At 35.3% G+C, this 21923-nt stretch overlaps 3 protein-coding genes across 11 annotated transcripts; all 3 read right to left on the minus strand.

Moving 5' to 3' along the window:
• Positions 1–824: 824 nt before the first annotated feature.
• On the minus strand, positions 825–5548 carry LOC147553232 (uncharacterized). 6 transcript variants are annotated; one of them, XR_015237004.1, is made up of 10 exons: positions 5373–5548; positions 4609–4707; positions 4354–4512; positions 3780–3863; positions 2606–2791; positions 2282–2413; positions 2083–2200; positions 1655–1762; positions 1190–1241; positions 825–1102 (listed from the first exon to the last, which is right to left on the minus strand). XR_015237004.1 is itself a non-coding variant. In XM_086666393.1 (10 exons), exons 2-10 carry the CDS (start codon positions 4702–4704, stop codon positions 1071–1073), a joined length of 993 nt encoding a protein of 330 aa, XP_086522519.1. In that variant the 5' UTR covers positions 4705–4707; positions 5373–5548; the 3' UTR covers positions 825–1070. The 6 variants fall into 6 exon arrangements, 4 of the variants coding, with proteins under 4 accessions (XP_086522519.1, XP_086522517.1, XP_086522520.1 ...); XR_015237003.1 differs by having other exon boundaries at positions 4609–4778; positions 5373–5492; XM_086666393.1 differs by having other exon boundaries at positions 2057–2200.
• Positions 5549–6500: 952 nt separating this feature from the next.
• LOC147553233 (uncharacterized) lies at positions 6501–7694 on the minus strand. Its single transcript, XM_086672124.1, has 3 exons — positions 7189–7694; positions 6945–7075; positions 6501–6829 (listed from the first exon to the last, which is right to left on the minus strand). Exons 1-3 carry the CDS (start codon positions 7451–7453, stop codon positions 6680–6682), a joined length of 546 nt encoding a protein of 181 aa, XP_086528250.1. The 5' UTR covers positions 7454–7694; the 3' UTR covers positions 6501–6679.
• Positions 7695–12723: 5029 nt separating this feature from the next.
• Positions 12724–19069, minus strand: LOC147553234 (nucleobase-ascorbate transporter 6-like). 4 transcript variants are annotated; one of them, XM_086672191.1, is made up of 16 exons: positions 17958–19069; positions 17480–17558; positions 17040–17360; positions 16317–16414; positions 16013–16189; positions 15815–15915; positions 15414–15489; positions 15248–15307; positions 14969–15153; positions 14613–14709; positions 14388–14474; positions 14203–14261; positions 14004–14095; positions 13847–13924; positions 13271–13431; positions 12724–13170 (listed from the first exon to the last, which is right to left on the minus strand). In XM_086672191.1, exons 3-16 carry the CDS (start codon positions 17146–17148, stop codon positions 12952–12954), a joined length of 1599 nt encoding a protein of 532 aa, XP_086528317.1. In that variant the 5' UTR covers positions 17149–17360; positions 17480–17558; positions 17958–19069; the 3' UTR covers positions 12724–12951. The 4 variants fall into 4 exon arrangements, with proteins under 4 accessions (XP_086528317.1, XP_086528315.1, XP_086528316.1 ...); XM_086672189.1 differs by having other exon boundaries at positions 17704–18069; XM_086672190.1 differs by lacking the exon at positions 17958–19069 and adding an exon at positions 17687–17943.
• Positions 19070–21923: the final 2854 nt, after the last annotated feature.

The following is a 21923-nucleotide window of genomic DNA, read 5'->3' on the forward strand; positions in this document are numbered from 1 at the left end:
CGCTAATGGCCATTAGAACGTCTGTCCATAACCGTTATAAGGGCCAATTGTTTGGGAAAGAGAACGATTTTTCTATTTTATGTAAAAAGAAAAAACCTTTTTATGCTATGTTATAATTGTTGGAGTATCCCACATAGGGGTGGTAGTCACTTTGTAAGTATGAAAACCTCATCTCTTGAGCTAGTTTTTGGGGCGAGAGAGGCCCAAAACCACTTGGGGGCATGAAAGGCGACCGATTGGGGGCAAGGAAGGCCCAAGACCATGGTCACAAATGGTATTGCTGTGTGAAGTGAAGGTCCATACCAGAGTCTTTCAGGTCCCTTGTGGATGGAGAAGATAGTTTTTCATGCCCAATGTATGAAATGAAATATTGTTTGCGTTAGTCCCAAACTCCCACATTGGTTGTGAAGGGGGTGGTAATCATGTATTTCTTTCCTCATATTTCGAAAAGGATGGATTGTTAGAACAACTATGTTTTACCAACTTCATCAAAAAAAAAACAATGTTTTACCACTTAATGTCTATGACCACGTATGTAAAGTAGACTCGAAGAGAAAATTTCAGTTCCCTCACCTATCTAGTTTTCCTGCTATCATCAGTATTTATGACTATTTGATTGACGGCTAGGATTGTCTGATGTGGTAAGTATCTCTATGAAACATATATCTTTCTATAAGCTCGTCTTGGAAATAGAACTTGGAAAATAGATCCATCAATTTTTAGAAAGATGAACAATCTTTTAGAACTGAATGATAAGATTGTTTTTTGAATTTTCATCTTTGCAGGTGTCGCTTACCAGACAAAATATAGATTAAAGTCCAAAATTTCTAGGTTAACTTTCTCTTATGTAACAAATGATCTAACATTATTGTCATTTTGTCGTTTCAGTTATTTGTTTCGCACAAATATTATGCAGGAGTTCGCACAAAATTACGCTACTAGTCTAGATATTCTGATCCGTATTACAAGAGTTCTTTGCTTTTCTGGGCAGTACTAAATCCTGAATTTACATTTTGCACAAGTCAAAATTCCGAGTCGTCAAAATCTTTGACAGAAAAAGAGCATTCGAACTACTTCTCCCAGTCTACCTCGACTTGACCATCTGCACAAGTACGGGTGGGAGATATCAGTACTGTTGCCGAATCAAATGAACGACAACAAGGGGTTGATGAGAGTCTAGTTGTCTTACTCTTGAGATCCACAGCCCTGTTGGCTTGAGTATCGGCCTCGGAGTTGAATACCTTCGGAATGATCAGAAAGTATGTTAGAATCTACATTATTGATTTCTAAGAGACAATGAAAGTTTGCACAGGGGTATAGAAACCGTGGAAACATTAGCATCTTCAACCAAGCTACTTCAATTTGAATATCACTGGAGCTTAGTCATAAACATATCAAAAGAACCCAAGATGTTATAACTAATGTTCGATCAATTTAGCAGGTGGAAAACCAGTACATCTGCAGTTTCAGTAACCTAGCACCTTGACGGCAACCATTGTAGAAGACCAATTGAGTCATGTCATCATGCATATCCTAATTCTAGAATCTAGATCGTGTGTGTTAGTGGAGACCGTTCAACAGAGCGCATAACTAATTCAAACCGAAAGAGAAGCAATTTGCAAGAAATATGGGAGAGAAAGCGGTTAGAGTGTACCCTCAGAATTTGGCCGATCTCGAAAGATTCAAACTTATCCTTGAGCTCCATAGCCTCCTTACACAAGATTTTCATGTTTGCATTCTTGGTTTGCCACAGACCCTGTACCTGTTTGTTGGAACTTTTATAGATTTTAAAAGAGAACTAACATAATCGAGCAAGGAATGACGCAAAGAATAAATTTGGCTTCACGGTTTCTATCTTTATATTCTTTTTCTATCTATCAGAAATGTTTCATCCATATGTTAAAAAAGTAAACAACAAAACCAGGGATAACACCTTAAGAAACCCGAAAACTAGCACTCCGCTTGAAGTAAATAGTGACAAGTTTGGATCTTTTTTACTGTTCCAGATGAAAAATAATTGCAGGAGAAAGTAGAAACAGAGGACGAAATAATGAACCTGCATGCAGACGAGATTGGAGTCGCCTTGAACAGAAATTCGTCTAAATCCGTTCTTGAGGGCATGTTTCAACCCTAAGATCAAACCTCGATATTCAGCAACATTACAGGTTGCAAGTCCTACACCTTCACGTAATTTACAAAGCTACAGAAAGTACAGGAGTAGGAGAGTTAAATTCCACAGAAGGAAAGGAAACTATCTGACTCTGTCAAAAGCGAAGATTACCATTTTCCCGTTCCAAGTTCGCAATACAGCTCCTGCACCAGCTGGTCCAGGATTTCCTTTTGAAGCACCACCAAACTGAAGAATACAGGAGGCCTGTAAGTAGCGCATAGACTCTATGTCGTACCACAAATGCTGTAGAATAGAACACAAAGATATGGTTAAGATAATCTGACCATTAAACATCACACTTAGTAGGGGGGTCAAAAGGTTGTTTTGTTTGAATAAACAGAAGAATCTCGCCTTCGTTACGGTGTTTTTGCACATGCTGGTTTTCTCTATCTTGATAATAATGTTATCTCTACCAGAACTGAGTTCCGGACTGACCTCATTTAAATTTGGTGAACGTTGCGGCTGAGGAGGAGTTTCGGTTTTCGAACATTGGTTTTTACTGTCGTCAGGTATTTCAGTGCACTCTCCATTTTTTTGTGTATGTTGTGGTCGCTCATTAATAGTTGGGAGCTTAATCTGTTGCAAATTGTTGCTAACAGCTCCAGGTGAGGAAGTTTGTGCCTGAAAATTGATAGATAAAAATAAATAAACCTATTTGTTTCAACAATTACTAAGGAAATTCACCAGCTGACCAATAATTTAAGTTCCAAACACAAAGCAATTTGTATTACGAAGATTGCAATGTGCAAATACAAATACCAAATGCCCATCATTTGAGCGTGGTAGACTGGTAGAAATGTAGAATCCAACTTCAGGGTTCACCGTCATCATAAAAACGTTTAGTTTACACAGCTTTGAAAAGGTTTTCATATATCAAATGCAAAAGAAATTAAAAGCAACTTTTATCGTGATTGATCAATAATCACCAAGACTAGAGGGCAAGGTGAGACAATTCGCAAGTAAGGCCCCGAGGCAAGCAAAACCCAAGTATCCGAAAGTCTCCAATTAAATTTTGAAATATTTTGGTCGAAATGATCGAAATATTTCCACATCCATGCCAACCGAAATTTCCAGCGAAACCGAAATTTAACTAAGTTTCTCTTAACAATGCCTTGTCAAGAAAATAAATTTCAAAATATATCTTTCGAGATGACCAAAATATTTCCATTTTCATGTCTACCGAAATTTCCACGACACCTGAAATTTCATTCCTTGACCGAGACAGTACTTGGTGAGTAACCTGATTTCTTCTTTGTGGCAACAGAATATAAGCTGTTAAAACTTTCACGATATACTTGCACAGATGAGCAGTGATATAAACCTTTTAATACACACTAAATATAAGTTTCGGGTAGGACGGTGGAATATAATCATAACTCCAGGGAGAACTGAGCTACCCAAAGAGTATTTAAAGCCAAACAACTGGAGCAATGCATTCATCACTAGTTACAAACTCTTTGTGCCTCGATTCCAGAAGAAAGCGAAAGTTGACTACTTCAATAGTAACGCATAAATTGCAGAAGGGCATATAGAACTGTCTTGAACATGACAATGTTTTAAAACAAGATTTTTTTGACTTCCACGGTGAAATGTTTTGATTTTAACTTACACATTTATGGCTTGATTCAAATACTTCTAGTGACCTCGTCGATGGAGAAAGCTTTTCCGTTTTATCATCATTAGACGGTGGTTGCTGGTATAAAAAACAATCGATTAATTTAGTTAAATACTAGAGCAGTTATATAGAAGACAAGTTATAAACTCAAATATTAATCTTAAACAGAGATTCTCACTACACAAATGTCAAAAGAGGCAAGAGTAAATAAGAACGGGCATGGACAATCTATTAGTTTTTCGGCTTCTGCCTGTGGAGTGCTTCGAAATGGACTAAATTAGTTCATCACCATTTTTACCGTAACTTAATCCAAAACCAAGTCTTCAAGTATCCATTTTTTTGTGACTTCAAGATGATTAGCCAAATGCTACTTAGTAAATGTGGAGGATATTATTTAAAAACATATCTCTATGAAGCGTAATAAAGTTCAAGCCGGAGAAAACCAAATATCTAATTTACACTTTTATCTATAGATATTACCAAACCAGGCATTCTGAAACACTATGAAACATATCATACATTCAATTTTGACAACAAGAAAGAAGACAAGTGAAATTCGAGTCTTCACCTGAAACGGGCAAGGCACAAGCTCCCCGAGAAGACCCTCTTTTACATCCATAGCATTGACGGTATACAGAGCATTCTGCAGACCTTGTGAGCTGAGACATTCCTTGGCCTCTTTAGGCAAGGAATACCCTTTGAACACACTGACAGAAGGATCATATACCTATCAAAAGAAGAAATGCATCTTTAAACTGTTGTTATATATACATGGAAAGTGATAAAAATAACAGAAGTAAAATGAAGGTATAAGAGAAATTACAGATCCAACTTGGCCTTGGCAATCGGATAAACTCCTGTAAACACCAATAATGTCCCCCTTCCGGACAACATAAAACGCATCGTTCTCGTCCTTCATTGCCTACGGTTTAGGATCAAATTCTTTGGTAACTACTGTATCTTTTTCGGAGAACATGTACGTCAAGAGTAGTACTGAAAACAAAATCTACTCAATATGACTTTCATAATGACTTCAATACCAGCGTGTTTTACAAAAGTATACAATGCCCATTACTCGTAGGCCGATATCTGGCTGGAAACCGACATGGACGGACAGATTCCAGCCTCTATTTCTCTCTCAAGCATTGTTGAGAAGAATCTGGGCGTCCACACTGAATTTCGCCCATGTTTTATGGCATTCTATCATCTCTTAATAATCTGTCATACTAGAAAAATAACGAGGAAACCCTAACAAAAAAGAATAAGGTTCTTCATGATAAAATAACTTTTCTTTGAAAGAATCAAGAAATGTAGAAAATATAATTCATCACGGGTTTCTCCTCACAGTTCTTCAATTTTCAGGAAGAAAACTTTCCTAGGGTTTAGTTTCAAGAAACTAAAAATCCGAAGTAGAAAAACAAATATTCCAAATTTTAAACTTGTGAGAGTTCAAGAAAATTCGTTTACAAGGTTGAACGTAAACCCTAGTTCAAGAAAATGAAACCGATGAATGAGTTCGATCTATAGTAACGATTATGAAGAGATTTAAAAACTCAAGAAAACTGAAACTGAAATTTTAGGTTTTACCTTCTCTGATCTTCACAGCTAACAAGACCTAGGGTTTGGAAGGAAGTGAGAGAGAAGAACTAGACAACAGGGTTTTAAGGGGTTTGGCGGGAAATTGTCACGTCCCCAACCCAGCGTAACGATGCAGAAAGCCAGAAATACAGAACGTCAAATAACTTCATGAACCCGAAAGGTTTAAAAAACCGTTATAACGTAAATAACAGTCCTTTTTAGTCTCTGCCACTGTTTTATCTTTTTGTGGAGATATCTCGTTTTTTTCTTTAAAATTGGGTTTAATTGTTTTTGAGCCCCTAGATGTGACCAACTTGTCATTTTAGCCGCCCATCTGCCACATTACCCAACGCCGCTTGGAAAGTAACAATTTTGTTAACTGGAAGTTAAACATAATATTTCTCTCCAACTTTACCCTCGATCTATCAAATCTGTAGCTAGTTTTTCTATTTTCTTTTTCTCTATCTCTTCTTTTCCTTCTAGAGGTCTAAAGTAGGGGAGAAGTGATGAAACAAATATTTAACCACACAAAAATAGAAGCCAAGGGTAAAGTTAAAACAACTTAACTTTTTTATTGAACGTAATTGTTTGCTTAAAGTACCAAAACGGTACCTTGGACAATATAGGGCCGTGTGACTAGTTGGCAATATGGTGCCACAAGAAATTAATTTCTTTTAAAGGGAAGTGTCACATTATTTGCCAGTTATCACATAAATGCAATAACGATTCTTTGTTGTTGTAGTCATATTTCTACTTCATGATATACTAACAAATTGAACAACATTTTGATATAGGCGTCGTTTTGTGTTCACTAATGACTTTACAGCATTTAAACATACAAGATGTATTTGGTTTATCTCAAAACTAATACTATGTACTGGTCATTCTTGAATTTTGATCTTTAATAACTAGTCCTATATATATATTATCTATGTCTAGTTTTTCGTATTAAAATTGAATGCTCCAACATTTGTCGTCATTTTCTAGTTCAATTGCAGAGGTTCCGTGTGTCAGCTATGTTCAAAAATCGATCAGAGCAAAATTGATCGTATAATTCCCCAATTCTTCTTATACCTTTCTTTTGAAAGAAAAATGGGATTTCGAGCAATACCCAATGTATCTTGAAAAGATAAATCATGAATGAGCAAACACATAATTTGATTGTGAGGAAACACAAAACAATCTTCTCATAGATACATTAGATATTGTACAATTGAATTGAAAACTCATCCCCCAAGCTTTTGAATCACCATAACCACTCAAACTCCATTAATCTCTCTAGTTCATCTTTGTCAAGAAAAAGGACCAAGTTCCAACTATCCAATCTTGCTACAAATTGTTCTTGGGTTATCTGTTGTTTGATTTATTGCTTCAGATATGCTATCTAATGAAGGTCTCCAATGTCTTGATGATCTTGACATTGAAGATGATAAACTCCTTCTTCGATGTCTTTCCGATTTTGATTCCTACAAGAAAAAGATTATAAGTTTCAAATTACAGGTACCCACAAGTTATTTAGGGAGAGAAAGCGACTACTAATGACTTATTGAATGTTCTATTTATAAGAAATGAGATTCGTACCTGATTAATCTCTCCCAGGTAAGAACTTGTTTCTTGATTCTGGGTTGTTCTTTGAGATTGTTCATTTGATTCTAAATCTTGTTTCTTCTTCATCTTTGCAAATTTTTTCTCCCATAATCCTTTCATTACTTCTAAAAAAATCCAAAAAACAGAGAAACAAAAAAAAAACAGAATTTAGACTATAAAATTGAATCAAAATCATACAAATCAATGGGAATAGAAGAAGGGTTTTGAAATTAAGAACCTTGAGAATCAATTAGTCGATAAGATTGACCAAGATTTAAAGTATCAGTAGGTTTAAGTACTTTAATTCGAGTAATTCTAACACCATTATTATCTCTGTGTTCTTCCTCTGTTGTCATAGATAAAGTGATGATAAGAGCAACATAAAAACCAGGGTTTGACTCCATAATTTCTTTTGCAATAACTGGCCAATAAAATCTTTCTTCTCTTCCATTTGGATGTTGTATCACAAATGATGCTGCATCAATAGCTTGACAATTTCCCATCTCTCTCTCTCTCTCTAAAAAAACTCACTCTCTCTCTCTCTCTAGAAAAAACTCACTTTCTCTCTCTACTCTATCAGTGCATGGAAAAAGGGTTAGGAGTTTGGACCGTTGGGAATGGATGAGGGTAGAAGTCTCTGTCTACCACCTAAAAATTGTTAGGTCTCACTTGATCTTGAACCAGGAGGGGAGCTTCCAATTACTAAGGGCAAACTCAGTCTTGGGTGGTGTTTAATAGTAGTACAAAATTTTCTTAAGATCATAATCCAATATATAAAGTACATATCCTGGCTTAAAGGGGGGATTATGGTAGGTTGGTGTCCTTTTTTTCTGCTTTTCTCTTGCTCAATTTTAGAAAAGGGTCCGGCTAAAGGCACCAGACCAAATTACTATTGGCACCAGGGAGAGGAGATTGACCAATCTTCTTTGATCCCAAACATCTTTTCGCACTCAAGTATAAAGGTCTCTGATCCACCTGTTCGAAAGCCAAAGCAAAAATTCCAACCAATGTGAGAGTATTCCAAAAAAATTTTTGAACTACCACAAAAATCAAATAGCATGTTTTTGTTGAGATTCAAAGTTTTTCCCGTAATAAGAATGAGAAGACACGAAGGAGAAGAGAAAATAAAAAATTATGACAAAAGGGGGTGGAGCGTTTGGGTGCCTAATCCAGGCTATATTCATTGCAAATAGCAATTTTGTCGAGTAGCTTTAGCCAAACCCTTTAGAAAACTATCGTTGTAATGGAAGTGTTATTTGTTAATATAAATTTTCAGTGTCAGAATTTTCTGAGATTTTTTTGTATTTATTTTGTATTGAAGCGTTGTATTCCATCTATATGAATAAGAAGATTATACAGTGAACTACACACAGAAGTAAATTCAAAGTTCTAGTAATAACGACTATTTTTTTTCTGTTGACTAGTAATAAGTTACTTAATACTAATTATTTAACAACTTACAAATATTAACGCAAAAAGTGTCCATGCCTCTTCGGGGGAAGAAAAAAAAAAGAGGATGACAACCAACAAAGAAAATGTCTAATAAAAAACATTAAAAAAATGTCTAATAAAAAGAATAATTGATAATTTATTTGACCGCTCGTGACTACAATAAAAAATTTATTAACTAAACATTGAATTCTCATAAAAAAAACTAAAAATTGAATTAGTGTCACATCAATTTGTAAGTGCTAAGTATATTGAGGGACCTTAAAACTAATAAATAGTAGAGAGAGAAGGGTTGTTTAAGTGGTAGATTATTTATAAGGGGGACAACATCTTGTGATACCAACTGATCGACTAGTTGCAGGACACTCACACCACACAAATCCTACATGTTAGGTACTTGTCCCTAAATCTAACGGTGGGTAGATCATCTCAATCTATACATCATCTCTATTATTTTATACACTTCATCTCTATTATTATAGTATACCTATATTCTAGTTGGAAGAGTGAAGAACTTTTTTTTTTTTTTATGAAATGAAGAGTGAAGAACTTGAGGTGGGACTTTGATGAAGGAAGAATGGCGAAAGAAAAAGATAGATATCACATTGGAAGCTTAGAATTTTCACTTACCAAGTAAAATGATATTCTAAAGAGTTAATTCCTATTTGGCCCCTTACTTTGTGACCAGCTTCCTTTATGGCTCCCTTTTTTTCGTAATTCAAATATGACCCCCTTTTCTTAACACCGTCAGTCAACTTATATAGTTAATCTTTTTGTTTCCATTGTTACCCTTGTTTATAAAAGAGATTTTGGAAATTCAAATTTGACCCCCTTAAAAAATGGGATGATTCTCAAAAAATTTAAGTTGTTTAAAAAAAAATTAGGGGTCAAAACAGAATTTCTTTTAAAAATACCAAACACACTTCTCTCACCTCCATGTCATCACTAATCTGCCCATGTCATCAATCACCTGCCACCTCACCATCTTCTCCGGCAATGGTCGCCGGCCGGCAAAAATTCCGGCGACCATTTTTTTTTTCTTCCCTTCTTCTTCTTCTTTCTCTCTCTTCTTTCTCTTTCTCTTTCTTCTTTATTCTCTTTCTCTCTCCCTCCTTTCTACTCTCTCTCTCTCTCTCCCTCCTTTCTACTCTCTTTCTCTCTCTAATGCTCCGGCGAAGGGGTCCTCCCCTTCGCCGGAGCACTGGTTTCCAGACGAAACCAGCCTGGTTTCGTCTGGAAACCAGGCCAGACCAGACGAGATCGTCTGGTCTGGAAAAACCAGACGAGATCTGGTCTCGTCTGGACCAGATCTCGTCTGGACCAGATCTCGTCTGGACCAGATCTCGTCTGGTTTCAAGACCAGACGAGACCAGGATTCGTCTGGTTTCAAGACCAGACGAGACCAGGATTCGTCTGGTTTCAAGACCAGACGAGATCTCGTCTGGTCTTGCCTGGTTTCCAGACGAAACCAGGCCGGTTTCGTCTGGAAACCAGTGCTCCGGCGAAGGGGTCCTCCCCTTCGCCGGAGCATTAGAGAGAGAGAGAAAGAGAGTAGAAAGGAGGGAGAGAGAGAGAGAATAAAGAAGAAAGAGAAAGAAGTGGGAGAAAGATGAAGAAGAAGAGAGAGAAAGATGAAGAAGAAGAGAGAGAAAGATGAAGAAGAAGAAGAGAAGAAAAAAAAATGGTCGCCGGAAGTTTTGCCGACCGGCGATCATTACCGGAGAAGATGGTGAGGTGGCAGGTGATTGTGACGTGGGCAGATTGGTGATGACATGGAAGTGAGAGAAGTGTGTTTGCAATTTTTTAAAAGAAATTCTGTTTTGACCCTTAATTTTTTCTAAACAACTTAAGTTTTTGGGAATCAACCCATTTTTTTAAGGGGGTCAAATTTGAATTTTAAAATCTCTTCTATAAACAAGGGTAATAATGGAAACAAAAAAATTAACCATAAAAGTTGACTGACGGTGTTAAGAAAAGGGGGTCACATTTGAATTTACGAAAGAAAATGGGCCATAAAGGAAGCTGGTCACAAAGTAGGGGGCCAAATAGGAATTAACTCTATTCTAAAATTAGTGACATGTACTTACTGAGTAAAAGTTAGAGTGGAAAATGAGACATAATATGTTTCGTTAAACTAAATTCAAAACACGAAGAAAAAAAATATAACTTGTGCTTCTTAAAAGTGATATCAAAATTGAGTTTAACAAGTGATTGTTTTTTTCGAATCCAAGGAAAACATATCCATTAATAAGTGATAAAATCATAATGATACAAGGATGGTAATTGTTATTTCTCTCCTCTGAAAGCTTCATGAGAGTTACATACCTTTAAATGCAAAGTGCCTCATGAAGGGAAAAAAATTAGACTAGACACAGACACAAATAAAGACTCTAAAGGCCGACTAAAAGACCCTGAAGGCCGACTAATACTGAAAATACCGCAGTCGAGGTCGCCGCCACCATAACCAGGAAGACGCCGCTACCACCCACCAATTTTATTGTACTAAGATTGATAAACTAAATAACCTTTCTCATCTACCCTTCTCCGCAGGATCACCACCGCCACTTAACAAAACAGTCCCCACCACCACCGCAAAAACACCACATAAACCACCACCCTTTACCACAACCCTCGTCTCCACCATCACACCACCACCACCACACATCCACACAACCACTAATACTAAAAATCCACGCCACCACCACACCAACCTCACATAAACACCACCACACCACCACCACCACCCTCCACAATCATTAAACACTACCACGGATCCCTCCACCACTCCATTATCAAGAAACCGTAAAATCCTGCCGCGCCACCCCCACCTCACCAACACCATCTTACCATCACCATCAGACCATCACCAACACCACCGACACTACCACCATCACCATCACCAAAAAACACCACCGCCACCCACCACCACCCCACCATCACAAAACCCACCACCAGATCTAGCCGTAAACTCCAATCACACAACCACCACCACTTTCAACCATGAACACGGTAGATCCCAATCACTCCACCACTACCAGATCTATCCATAGTTAAATCACACTATCATGCAACGGTTAATGTTGAAAGAGAGTAGAAAGAGGAAGAAAGGGTCAATCCCTCGCCGGAATTGGCGAAGGATTAAACTTGAAACAGCAAACGGTTTGTTCTTTGTTCTTGAAACCTACGAGAGAGAGAGAATCTTTTATTTCTTTCTCTTTTTAGGCATCCGACAACAATCTTGGTTGAATCTCGGCCGATTTATGTAGCTAGATAAGATTTAGAGTGAGAAAACAAAACACTTTTTGTCGCTAAGTTATGTCCGATTACATACTGTGGTCGAGATTCAGTCAGAATTGTGGTTGAACAGAGTCTCATTTTCCTTCAAATTTGCTACATGAATGATATTTGGAGAAACCAAAATGACTTTGTTTTAATTAAATCGACATTAAAATTATTTAAGGAATCATAAAAGTGTCTATCAACTTCCAAAAACTATGATATTATTCTCTTCTATATCTTTTGGGAAATATTATTAACTTTCTTTTTATTTGTTTTTTTTTTTATATACTATTAACTTGGAAATGAAAAGTGTGGGTGGATGATCCTAGTCCTCTCCTTTATGATCAAATGGTGGGGAGAGCATTATACATAAAAGGGTCATTTAGTACAGCTAAATGCAGCATATATCTCCTTCATATAATTTTGTTAGAGAAAAACAGCTCCTTCCACCTCTAAAAGTAGCTTAAAAGGAAACAATTTCTTTGAACAAAACGAACTTAGGACCCATGGATACTTGTCCTTATCTTATAGAGGATAAACCAAAGGTGATCATAGAGGGGATGTTTTTGTTTTTCCCATTTCCCCAATCTAAATAAAATGAACACAAAATCAATCTAAATCAATCGTCCACGTATTTTACCCTCCGTTCTATCCCATTTCTGTTCAGGTATTAATTTTTCTTTAGTCGAAAACAAAGAGGCTTTGAGTCTCAGACTCGTATTTTTCCCTCAGGATCTATCCCATTCCCGTTTAGGTATTAAATAAAGTAAATGTAGTTCATTTTCAAAGAATTTTTCTTGACATTTTGTTTTTCTTAGTAGTTATGTGGATAAGGGAGTTAAACAATTTGAGCTTTCTAAGTATGATAACAGGTTCGCCTGCAACAATGGGTGCTCCCAGTTATGAAAACATGCACCTAAAAAGAGACGGTGGCTTCTACGCCCCGTAGAAAATGTACAACCCTTAACTGCCGAAAATAATCTCAAATTCATGGAAATGTGGTTTTAACATGGTATGTAGATAGATGTCTCTAAATAGAAGCAAGTTTTAGGCTACTTCAATCAAATCGATTCCATCTTACATATTTTGATTTACAGACACCAATGTATTCTACAAAATATAGAGAGATTCACTTCGACCATTACGACTTTCCTGTCCATACGCTACCGTGATTAAAAAAAAAACAGATGCATTATACCTTACAAATAATCCCAAAGAGCTTTTGAGAGCGAGAGAGACGAGATTCGCCACTACGAACTATGGCCCCAATGAATCAAACAGATGGGAAGAACTTGTTGAGATTAAAAGGTAATGAGTAGAATTCCTCACTTCTTGAATCTGTCTTGAAAGACCTAAACTTGTCCCACCAATGCATTCCTCTATCTTTCCTAGTCTGGTTGTCCTTATGATGCAAAGTAACATCGAGAAACAACGCCAAGAACCCGCCAACAAAAGCTTTTGATGAGAAAGGCACATTGATCATATCATTGAACTGCAAAAACCCAAGAAAAAATCGACATTCAGTCTCAAAGGACCCGTATAAATCGGTGTTGTGACATCATGTATCTACTATAAGGAAGTTTATATATTACCCATCTTGCTCTGGTATGAACAGGACCGTAACCGTTGATTACTTCGTACTCGTTAAAATATTGAGGCACCGAAAGACCTAAGAAAATGGAGAAGCCTAATATGAACTTGTTCCTAAAACTGTTTAGGTTGCAAAACTGAAGAAAGCTGAGACCTGCCGAACCTGTTCATATATAATGAAACAACATATCAGATAATTCGAATTTATAAAGACATCCAACTCAAAACCAGGCAATAGTGGAGAGGCCTTAGATTATTCTTGGTCATGAGACTTCCATTTGTCCAGCACGGACTGACTATTCTCACATGCCCCTTCATGAGAGGTGTTTTTTGAGCCTACCACGTGATTTTTGTTGCTTGGCGCATAACACTCTTACAATAACCCTACTCATATGGGCCTAGATCTCATACCATATTAAGTTGTGGACATGTAACTCAAACCCAATTAATAATGAACGGAAATGGCCTATATTGATCACGAGACTTCCTTATGTCCATGTGGGATTATTCTCCCATAACAAAGTTACCCAATGGGACAAGAGAGGTTGCTTGTTGTTTTCAAATAATAAAATACATACCCACGTAAGCGAAGAATAGGCAATAAAACGCGGCAATTATAGGAGCTGGAATTGAAGCGAAGATTGATCCAAACTTTCCTGAATAGCCAATAAGACATTTAACTTAGTTGTAAAGTGATACTTCAAGAAAGATTACATTTTAAGGTTGGTAACTTACCAAGAACCGAAAAGAATAACATGAAACCAGCTGAAATTTGAACTACTCTTCTACTTCCGACACGGGTTAACGCTAATAGACCAGCATTCTCGCTGTTGTTGACAACCAAATAAATGTATTCTCAGAATAAAAACTTTTGTTCAGTTCGATAATAAAAATAATATAGATAGAATAGACGTTTTAATCTTAAAAATCTTACGGAGCGACAGTGGAGCCAGTTACAGTTCCAAATAGTCCAGAAAGTAAAATCCCAATTCCCTGAAATCAGAAATACCCAACTTTTAAATATAAAACAACATCCAACAACAGCCTCAAAACCTAGAAATTGAGTTCTCAGTTCATTTTTCACGTTCTTTTCCTATCTTTCCAACTTAGAATTTTTACCTGCCAACCAATACCACGGCTTAGAACAGAAGGCGGCATGTGAGTGGCACTTGAGTACCTTGACACTGCAATGAAGGTACCTGTAGACTGCATTTATAACGAAAAAACGGGTATAAGAGATATCGATATCAACTCGCTGAAATGATTTAAAATATTTGCATAAAGGCTGCCCAAAACATCGACAAATGACATCGAGTTAAGTACAAAAACGGAAGGATGACAGACCTCTACAAGAGCTACAAATGAAGCCATCATCATAGCGAAAGCTTCGCCTGCATCAAATGTAGGTGCTCCCCATTGAAATGGATACGGAATGCTTATCCTGCAGATGAAAACCAAAACCTAATAAGAACCAACACTGAAATAAGTAACTAACTTAATAATTTTATGTCTCACCATAACAATGCTACGACTAAAAACTCTGAAATGCCATTTCAGTAAGAATTTAAGGAAACTTTTAAACTTTAAAGGTCCTCAACCCTACCAAAATTAGTACAGGCAATAGCTATACCCAGGCCCAGCACCTAAAGAAATATCAAATAAGACTGAGTAATTAATCTTATAGAAAGACAAAAGCTCACCATGGAGCAGCAGCAACAAGTCCAGCACGATCAGTACGGCAACTCAGTTGAGTTTTTGGAGGAGAGTTCTTGTATGCACCACCCACAGTAAGAAGGTGAGCATAAATCCATACAATTACCACCGAAAACAAAACAGCGAACCGATCAAAGACGTGCTTGTCTAGACGTATCACATGTGGTATATACTGAAACAAGCATTGAAGTAATATTAGTTAGCCAACTCATACCATCTGAATATTCTAAAAAACAGGAAAATGAGGAAACACATCCAAATAGTACCTGAGAGAATATAATTAAGAGTATAAGCTGAGGTAGTCCGATTTCAACACATTTTGCAACCTAAAAAATTTCAGTATAAGAAGTCTCAGCTATGCCATATAATTAACTCTGCATAATAGGAATTTCAAACCTTTAATCTTTCTAATAATAACAAAAAAGAACCCACCCCAGGAAAACCAAGCTCGTAGAGCCCAAATCCTGCTAGGCCTACCAACGGAACAGCTGAAAGTGGACTTAGAAACCTGTACAATATAGAGAAGGGCAAAAAGGTTTGCTTAATTCTCGAACTTCAATAACATCGCATACCCAAAAGCAAACGATATGAATTCTCTTAAAACCAAATGGACGAACTATAACTTCATGAAACTCGTGTGTAAGCTTAAAAGCCAAACAAGGAGCAATTCAATTTTCCAGTGAGCATTTGTATCTCTCAATTCCGTGTACTAGCATCTACTTGCGGGTACAAACATACTGAACATGACTCACCATATTCTGAAGTTCTACTTCTTCATTTAAGTTCAAATTTCAAAACCGTCTTTTATAGTTCTAAGTAGTTACTAAACCAACCTTGTGACATTGCGCCAAAGACCACTAAAGCCAAGAACAATCTGAAGTGTTGAAGCAACAATAAGAGCACCCTGAATTCCCCGCATTATCCGCTCAAATTTCTGCACAGACATAAGTCTCACGTTTAAACCAGTTCCATCAATAAGATAGAACGATAAAATAAAATCAAGAAACAGAGTTAGGTTCAAGCGACTAAACCTCGCGAGGATCCACAATTCCACTGTATCTACCAGCTAAAATGATCGAAATTGTAGGCACCACGAAAGTATAAGCTCCTCCAATTACAGCAGGTAATCGTGTCCCAAATGTTGTTTGAAATAGTGTATTCAAACCAGCAACAAATAGTAGTGTCTGGATAACCCTTGCTTTCTCCTCCTACACATAACAAATTTGATTCTGGTTATATGGATGCCCAATTCAAAGAGTTCATATAAACAGATCTTTTAAAATGAAGCAAGAAATAGAAGTTATCATATTCGACTTTTAATTTTTCGATTCTTACATTTCCTCCTCCCATCTGAGGAACAAGAGCAGTTGGAATGATAACAGTAGTACCAAGCATAACCAAATAATGCTGAAAACCGAGAAGTATCGCCTCCGCTGCATTTCAAAATAATCAAATGATGAATAACATATATCAAACAAACTCGAGAGAGAACTCTTGCAGAATTAGCTAAAAAAGTGTAGAAAGAATTGGAAAAGAAAAACAGAGGGGTTTAAACTTGAAAGTACCTTGTTTAGTACAAGCTTAGCATAGATAATTATATTCCTTACCTTAATACCATTGTTAACAGTCAAAAACAGAAGCAAATCTTACTAGATAACCAGAGTTTTAAGAACCAAAAATGAAAAAGAAAACTTCAAGCAAGAAACATGTGATTGTAATTTATATCTTGACCTAAAAGAAGAATAAAATTAAAGAAGGAAGAATGAAACAAACACCAAATAAAGAAAGATTTCTCATGGGTATCTATTGAATACACTAAGAATCCAGATCAGGTGAATATAAACCAAAAAAGAATTACTTTACAAAATTGAATGAAACCCATTTTGTTTCTTCAAAGAGGTACCCAGATAAGCAAACACAAACACTGAAAAACCTAACCAGATTTATTCTTACCAAAGTATTATAATGCACATTTTACACAGAAAGAAATAACAGAGTAAAGGGTAAAGGACAAGGAAGCAAAAATCAAAAGAGAGAGAGAGAGAGAGAGATACTCACGCCATGGAGGAGGACTAGTGATGCAGTAAGAAATATTGGGTAGCTGATCTTTTGCTGGATGAGGTTGTAACTCATCTTGTTTTGGAGCTGGAGCTGCTCCTCCTGCCATGATTTTCCGACTGTACTTTTCTTACTTGTTCTTCTTTTAGAAACCCCACCAACTAAAACAATCTCTAAACACTTAAAATCTAGCTCAAAACTTCACTAAACCCCAAATGAACTTATACCCACACAAGGAAAAAAGCAGATCCACAAGTTCAAATACTTGAAACTAATCCTTTCAGCTCCCAAAAGGGAAAAAATAGAAGCAAGAAGATGAACCTGCAAAAAAGAAAGAAGATAAACCCAGACCTTTTACCACCCAAAACTCACTTCTAAAATACTAGAGAGAAAGAGGGGGAGAACGAGAGAGAGACTGAGAGAGGAATGAACCAAAATACCTCTCTGCCACCCAAAGGAATCTGAAAATCAATATTTTAAGACACAAATGTTATCTTCTTCTCTCCATGGCTCCCTCCCCTTAAAGATAAAGAAAAGCAAATAAAGTAGTACTCAGCCACTAATAAGGCACTAACAAAATCACTGTGAACTTAAACAAAATCAAATAGCTAATAATAATCAATCAGATTCTTGCAAAGCATTCACACACTGGTCACTGGTGTACGTGGGAGAAGTCTGAGAGGAATTGTGGTGCCCCTTTTAATGGTTAGCATTTTTTTTTCTACCCAAATATTTGCTTGTAAAATTTTCTAACGAAGTTATCAGTATAATAATCTCTATTTTGTGTAGTACTGAAAAAAGATGCGTCGTACAACAATTCTATATTGGGATGAGACAAAGTGTGGTGATCTTTATACAAATTTAAGCACAATTTTCTTGTGACGCGTTTTAAAACCATGAAATCCTAAAATACCATACCAGACATTATTATATTAGCAATTTTGAAGGTTGGTCCTCGCACTCCTATGTCACACGGAAAACTCTAGTTTGTTACACACACAAAAGGAGAGTTGGGTTTTTCACTCTATCCTCTCTATGTGTTTGTGTTCTGATTGGTTTAAAGTAATTTAAGAGTATTATTGGTAGTACTAGTACAGCATACTTTGTTACTGTGTGTAAAGATTAACAAATGAAAAAGTTGAAAAAAAGGAAAAGATAGAATTGGATGAAAAAAAGGCACCAAACTCAGACATTAACTTTTTCTCTATTTCCTTTTGTCTCTCAACGACCCATAAAGTGATAATTTAGGTTTATAAGTATTTATAAATAGTATGTATAAATCTTAATATTGGAGCTTAATTTACTTTAGCAAATAGAGGAAAATGATTTCTTTTCTTCTGGACATATAGAACTTTTGACTGGAGTAGTTAAAATCAATTGGTTATTATTGGAAAAGTCCTTAAATTACATTATGTTTTTAGTTTCTAATATATTTTAGGTTATACTAAATTCTTTATTTATAATCTTTATACATTTTTTACATGTCATCAAATTTATTTGTTTTTAAAAATTCAATTGCTAGTATATCAGTTAGCAATTTCATTAATTCACATCTTGAATAACACATGAAACTGCTATTGTATTTTGTGGCATTTCAAAGTTGAAACTAGTTACATAATCAATTAGTCTTAGTATAATACTCCAACTTGTATTGAAAAATTGTAGTTGATGAATTCAAATTAGACAATCTTTTTCACTTCATTGCGCCCATAGAAAAATACTAGTGTGTTTCTAGTAGCGAAACACGAACTTACCAGAACCTAAAATCATAAGTTGGGTTATATTTGAAACAAGGGTTTGAACACAATTGGTAGAAAAGATTATGCGAAAAGAAGAAAGGAAAAAACAAGCATTTTAAAAAATTAAATACAAAAAAAAAATCATTATAGAGTATAGCAATGCACTTTATTTTAAATTAAAGCTCTCTTAATTCCATGAAAAGTCAATTAAGAACTTTTTCAAAAAGAAAAGTTGAAATAGAAAAGCCAGAAAAGAGAACTTTAATGAAAGAACTAGAGAATACTATGTGTAACTCCAATCCTCCATGGCTCCATCCATATGTAATAATATAGATTGTCAAGTGGATTAAGATCCCTCATGTGATTAAGAGGTTTCTAAAGTAACCGGGCCCAGGCAGGTGCCAGGTCCGGAAAGTCGAGTCTTGATCAGCCTAGCGCAACAACCATATGCTACAACGGGCACAAATTGTGTTAATTGTTAGAATCCTTTTATCATTAAGCATCATAAGAATGACTAACTCATGAGCGAATCTTAGAATCCACAAGCGTTCATGAGTAAGCTAAGAAGTAAGAACAAAATTCTTTCAATCAAATAGCGTTGTTGCACTTCAATTGATAATATCAAAGATTAAGAAATTACTAATTTTATGATAAATATAGAAAAATTGTGTAGTCAAACAAGTAGTTCATTTTCTTTTGCAAGGTTCGAGTTCCATATGGTCAATACTCGGAACTAATATTTTGAAACAAAGTGGCATTCGAACTAACCAGTTCAAAACCAAACTGGCATAATATTATCATAGCTTAATAAACATAGCCACCACATAATTGTCATATAATATCAACATATGATTAAGTATTTGAGTAGTAAATTCATATGCGGTATGTTTTACGTTTGTGTTTTATCCAAATTTACAAAACACATATAACATTCTCAAAAGGTTATGTGTATAAAATATAGAAAAAAAACATAAAATAACAATAGAAATCAACTTTTGGGCTAGTCTTACATCTAGTCCTTTTAAAAATGAAATGAGAAAGAAAATATAATTTACCAAATAATATTTCAGATGTAAACCGAAAAGTCAGTCCAAAGAATTTTTGCCATGTTACATTCTACATGTCTTATAAATTTTGTCTGATTGTAAATCAACATCTCATCAGATACTATTAAACATAACATTGTTAAATTAGAAACGATTTGAAATACAATCAATATATCAAAGTGAACTATACTAATCTCAACAAAAAAAAAGTGAACCATACTAGTAACACAAGGTGCAAAAAAACAAAGACATAGAACAAATATGATAGTGAGTGGACATAAAATTTAAGTCTTGGTTAATCAAACACGCAATCATAGTTTAGTACTATAACATTTCATTCATTTGGGTTATTATAAATTAGTTCAAAATCAATCAAGGTTTATTTTATTTAGTGAGCTGTCCCATATTTGTCTCAATCAAAATTTATTTTTTGTGTCAATTATTTTAGAGTAGGTAGGTCCATTTGTATTTATGTTAGAAACTTCCCCCAATTCAAGGCTTTGCCACATTTTCACATTATCACTCAAACTAAGGGTATAAACTCTCAACACAAAAAAAAAAAAAAGACTAAGGGTATAAAGAAAGGTCTTTTCTTTTTTCCTTCTTTTCTTCTCCAAAATTTTATTTCTCATTCATAAAATGAATCAAGTTTTGTTTTTTTAAAGATATCTATCAACGTAAACCATAGCATAGGAAGATTAGTGTCGATAACTTGTTTATACTAATAAGACTCATGTAGATGCAATCAACTAAGTCGCTGTCCTTAAAAAACACTAAATTCTAGTAACATTTTTTTCATTGTTCTCTTACTCATCTACTCAAAATGAGGGACTAAGAATAGACATTAATTCAAACATTACACCATATTAAATGGTTACGAATGTTTATTTTTTTGAGTTAACAGTAAAAATCTAAACACTTCTTAATCCACAAATTGAAATATATCAAAACTCGGTAAAAAAAAAAAAGATAAAAGAAAATTGTGGATCGGTGTATATTAATGGTAACATTTTCTCTTTTGGGCAATGTGAAATCAAGATCTAAAAATATAATTTTCATAAATCTACTCTATCACTTTTTGGAACCATACTGTAAAAATGTAGGCAATGATGAGATATGGAAGAAGAAAATTCAATAATTTTAATCAAAAAAAGTAGGAGGAAGAACGGGAAGAAAATAGTAAGAATTGAATGTGCTTGTCGCTTTCTCTCTTTTAATACAATGAAAACATATAGTCTCTAAAGTTTGTGGGTTCTACAAACATACACAAATGGTGAAAATAGTCGGATGACTTGTAACCAACTAAATATAATGGACCCTAAATGTTATTTTTGGGTGCCCGCTTTATCTCAATAACTGAGTGAAATGTAAGAATTAGTAGTAATTAACTACAACTCCTCTTAATAATTTTAAGTATAGGTCTTTACTCAATGATTACTTATGTTACAGGATTATTATTTCAAATGATAACTCTATTGTCCCTTTCAACAAAAAAAAAAAAAAAAAACTCTATTGGTCTATCTCTTTGGACAATTAATATGAGGTCTTAATATCATATAAGATACTAGAGAATGAAAGAATTCATATAAAAAGGTTAAGATATACCATATATTGAATAAATAATGCCCTAAATTGAGGAATTAGATCCAGTTGTGAAGCAATGGAGTAGAGTAAGAAGTACTTTATTGTTCATGAGAGAGGCCCCCTTCAAGTGTTTGATGTTGACTTCCTTGCATCTTTGCATTGATGAATTATTGAAATACAATAATATTTTATATTATTATTTTCCTTCTTTCATATTGTGATACCTTTTACAAGTCTTTTCAAAAAATATGAAGTACCTAGTGATATTGCATTATGGCCCAAATGGGATACATTAGGCGTTTGGATACCTTCTTGAAAATGTTAATCAAACTACGAGTCCCTAAATATCCAAGCTGACAAGCTAGCAAAATGGGTGCGTAAGAAGAATAGATCGAAGACTTAGAAAATTGTTTCTTACTTTTTAGTAAACATGTATTGTAATAATACTCTTGTTGTTTAATGGTATTTCACATTTCAACAAAAAAATAATTATGAGTCCCTAATCGACCTTCGAG

Source organism: Eschscholzia californica, unplaced genomic scaffold (genome assembly GCF_041429995.1).
Source record: "Eschscholzia californica isolate CP2 unplaced genomic scaffold, dmEscCali1.0.p SCAF_3, whole genome shotgun sequence".
NCBI lineage: Eukaryota > Viridiplantae > Streptophyta > Magnoliopsida > Ranunculales > Papaveraceae > Eschscholzia > Eschscholzia californica.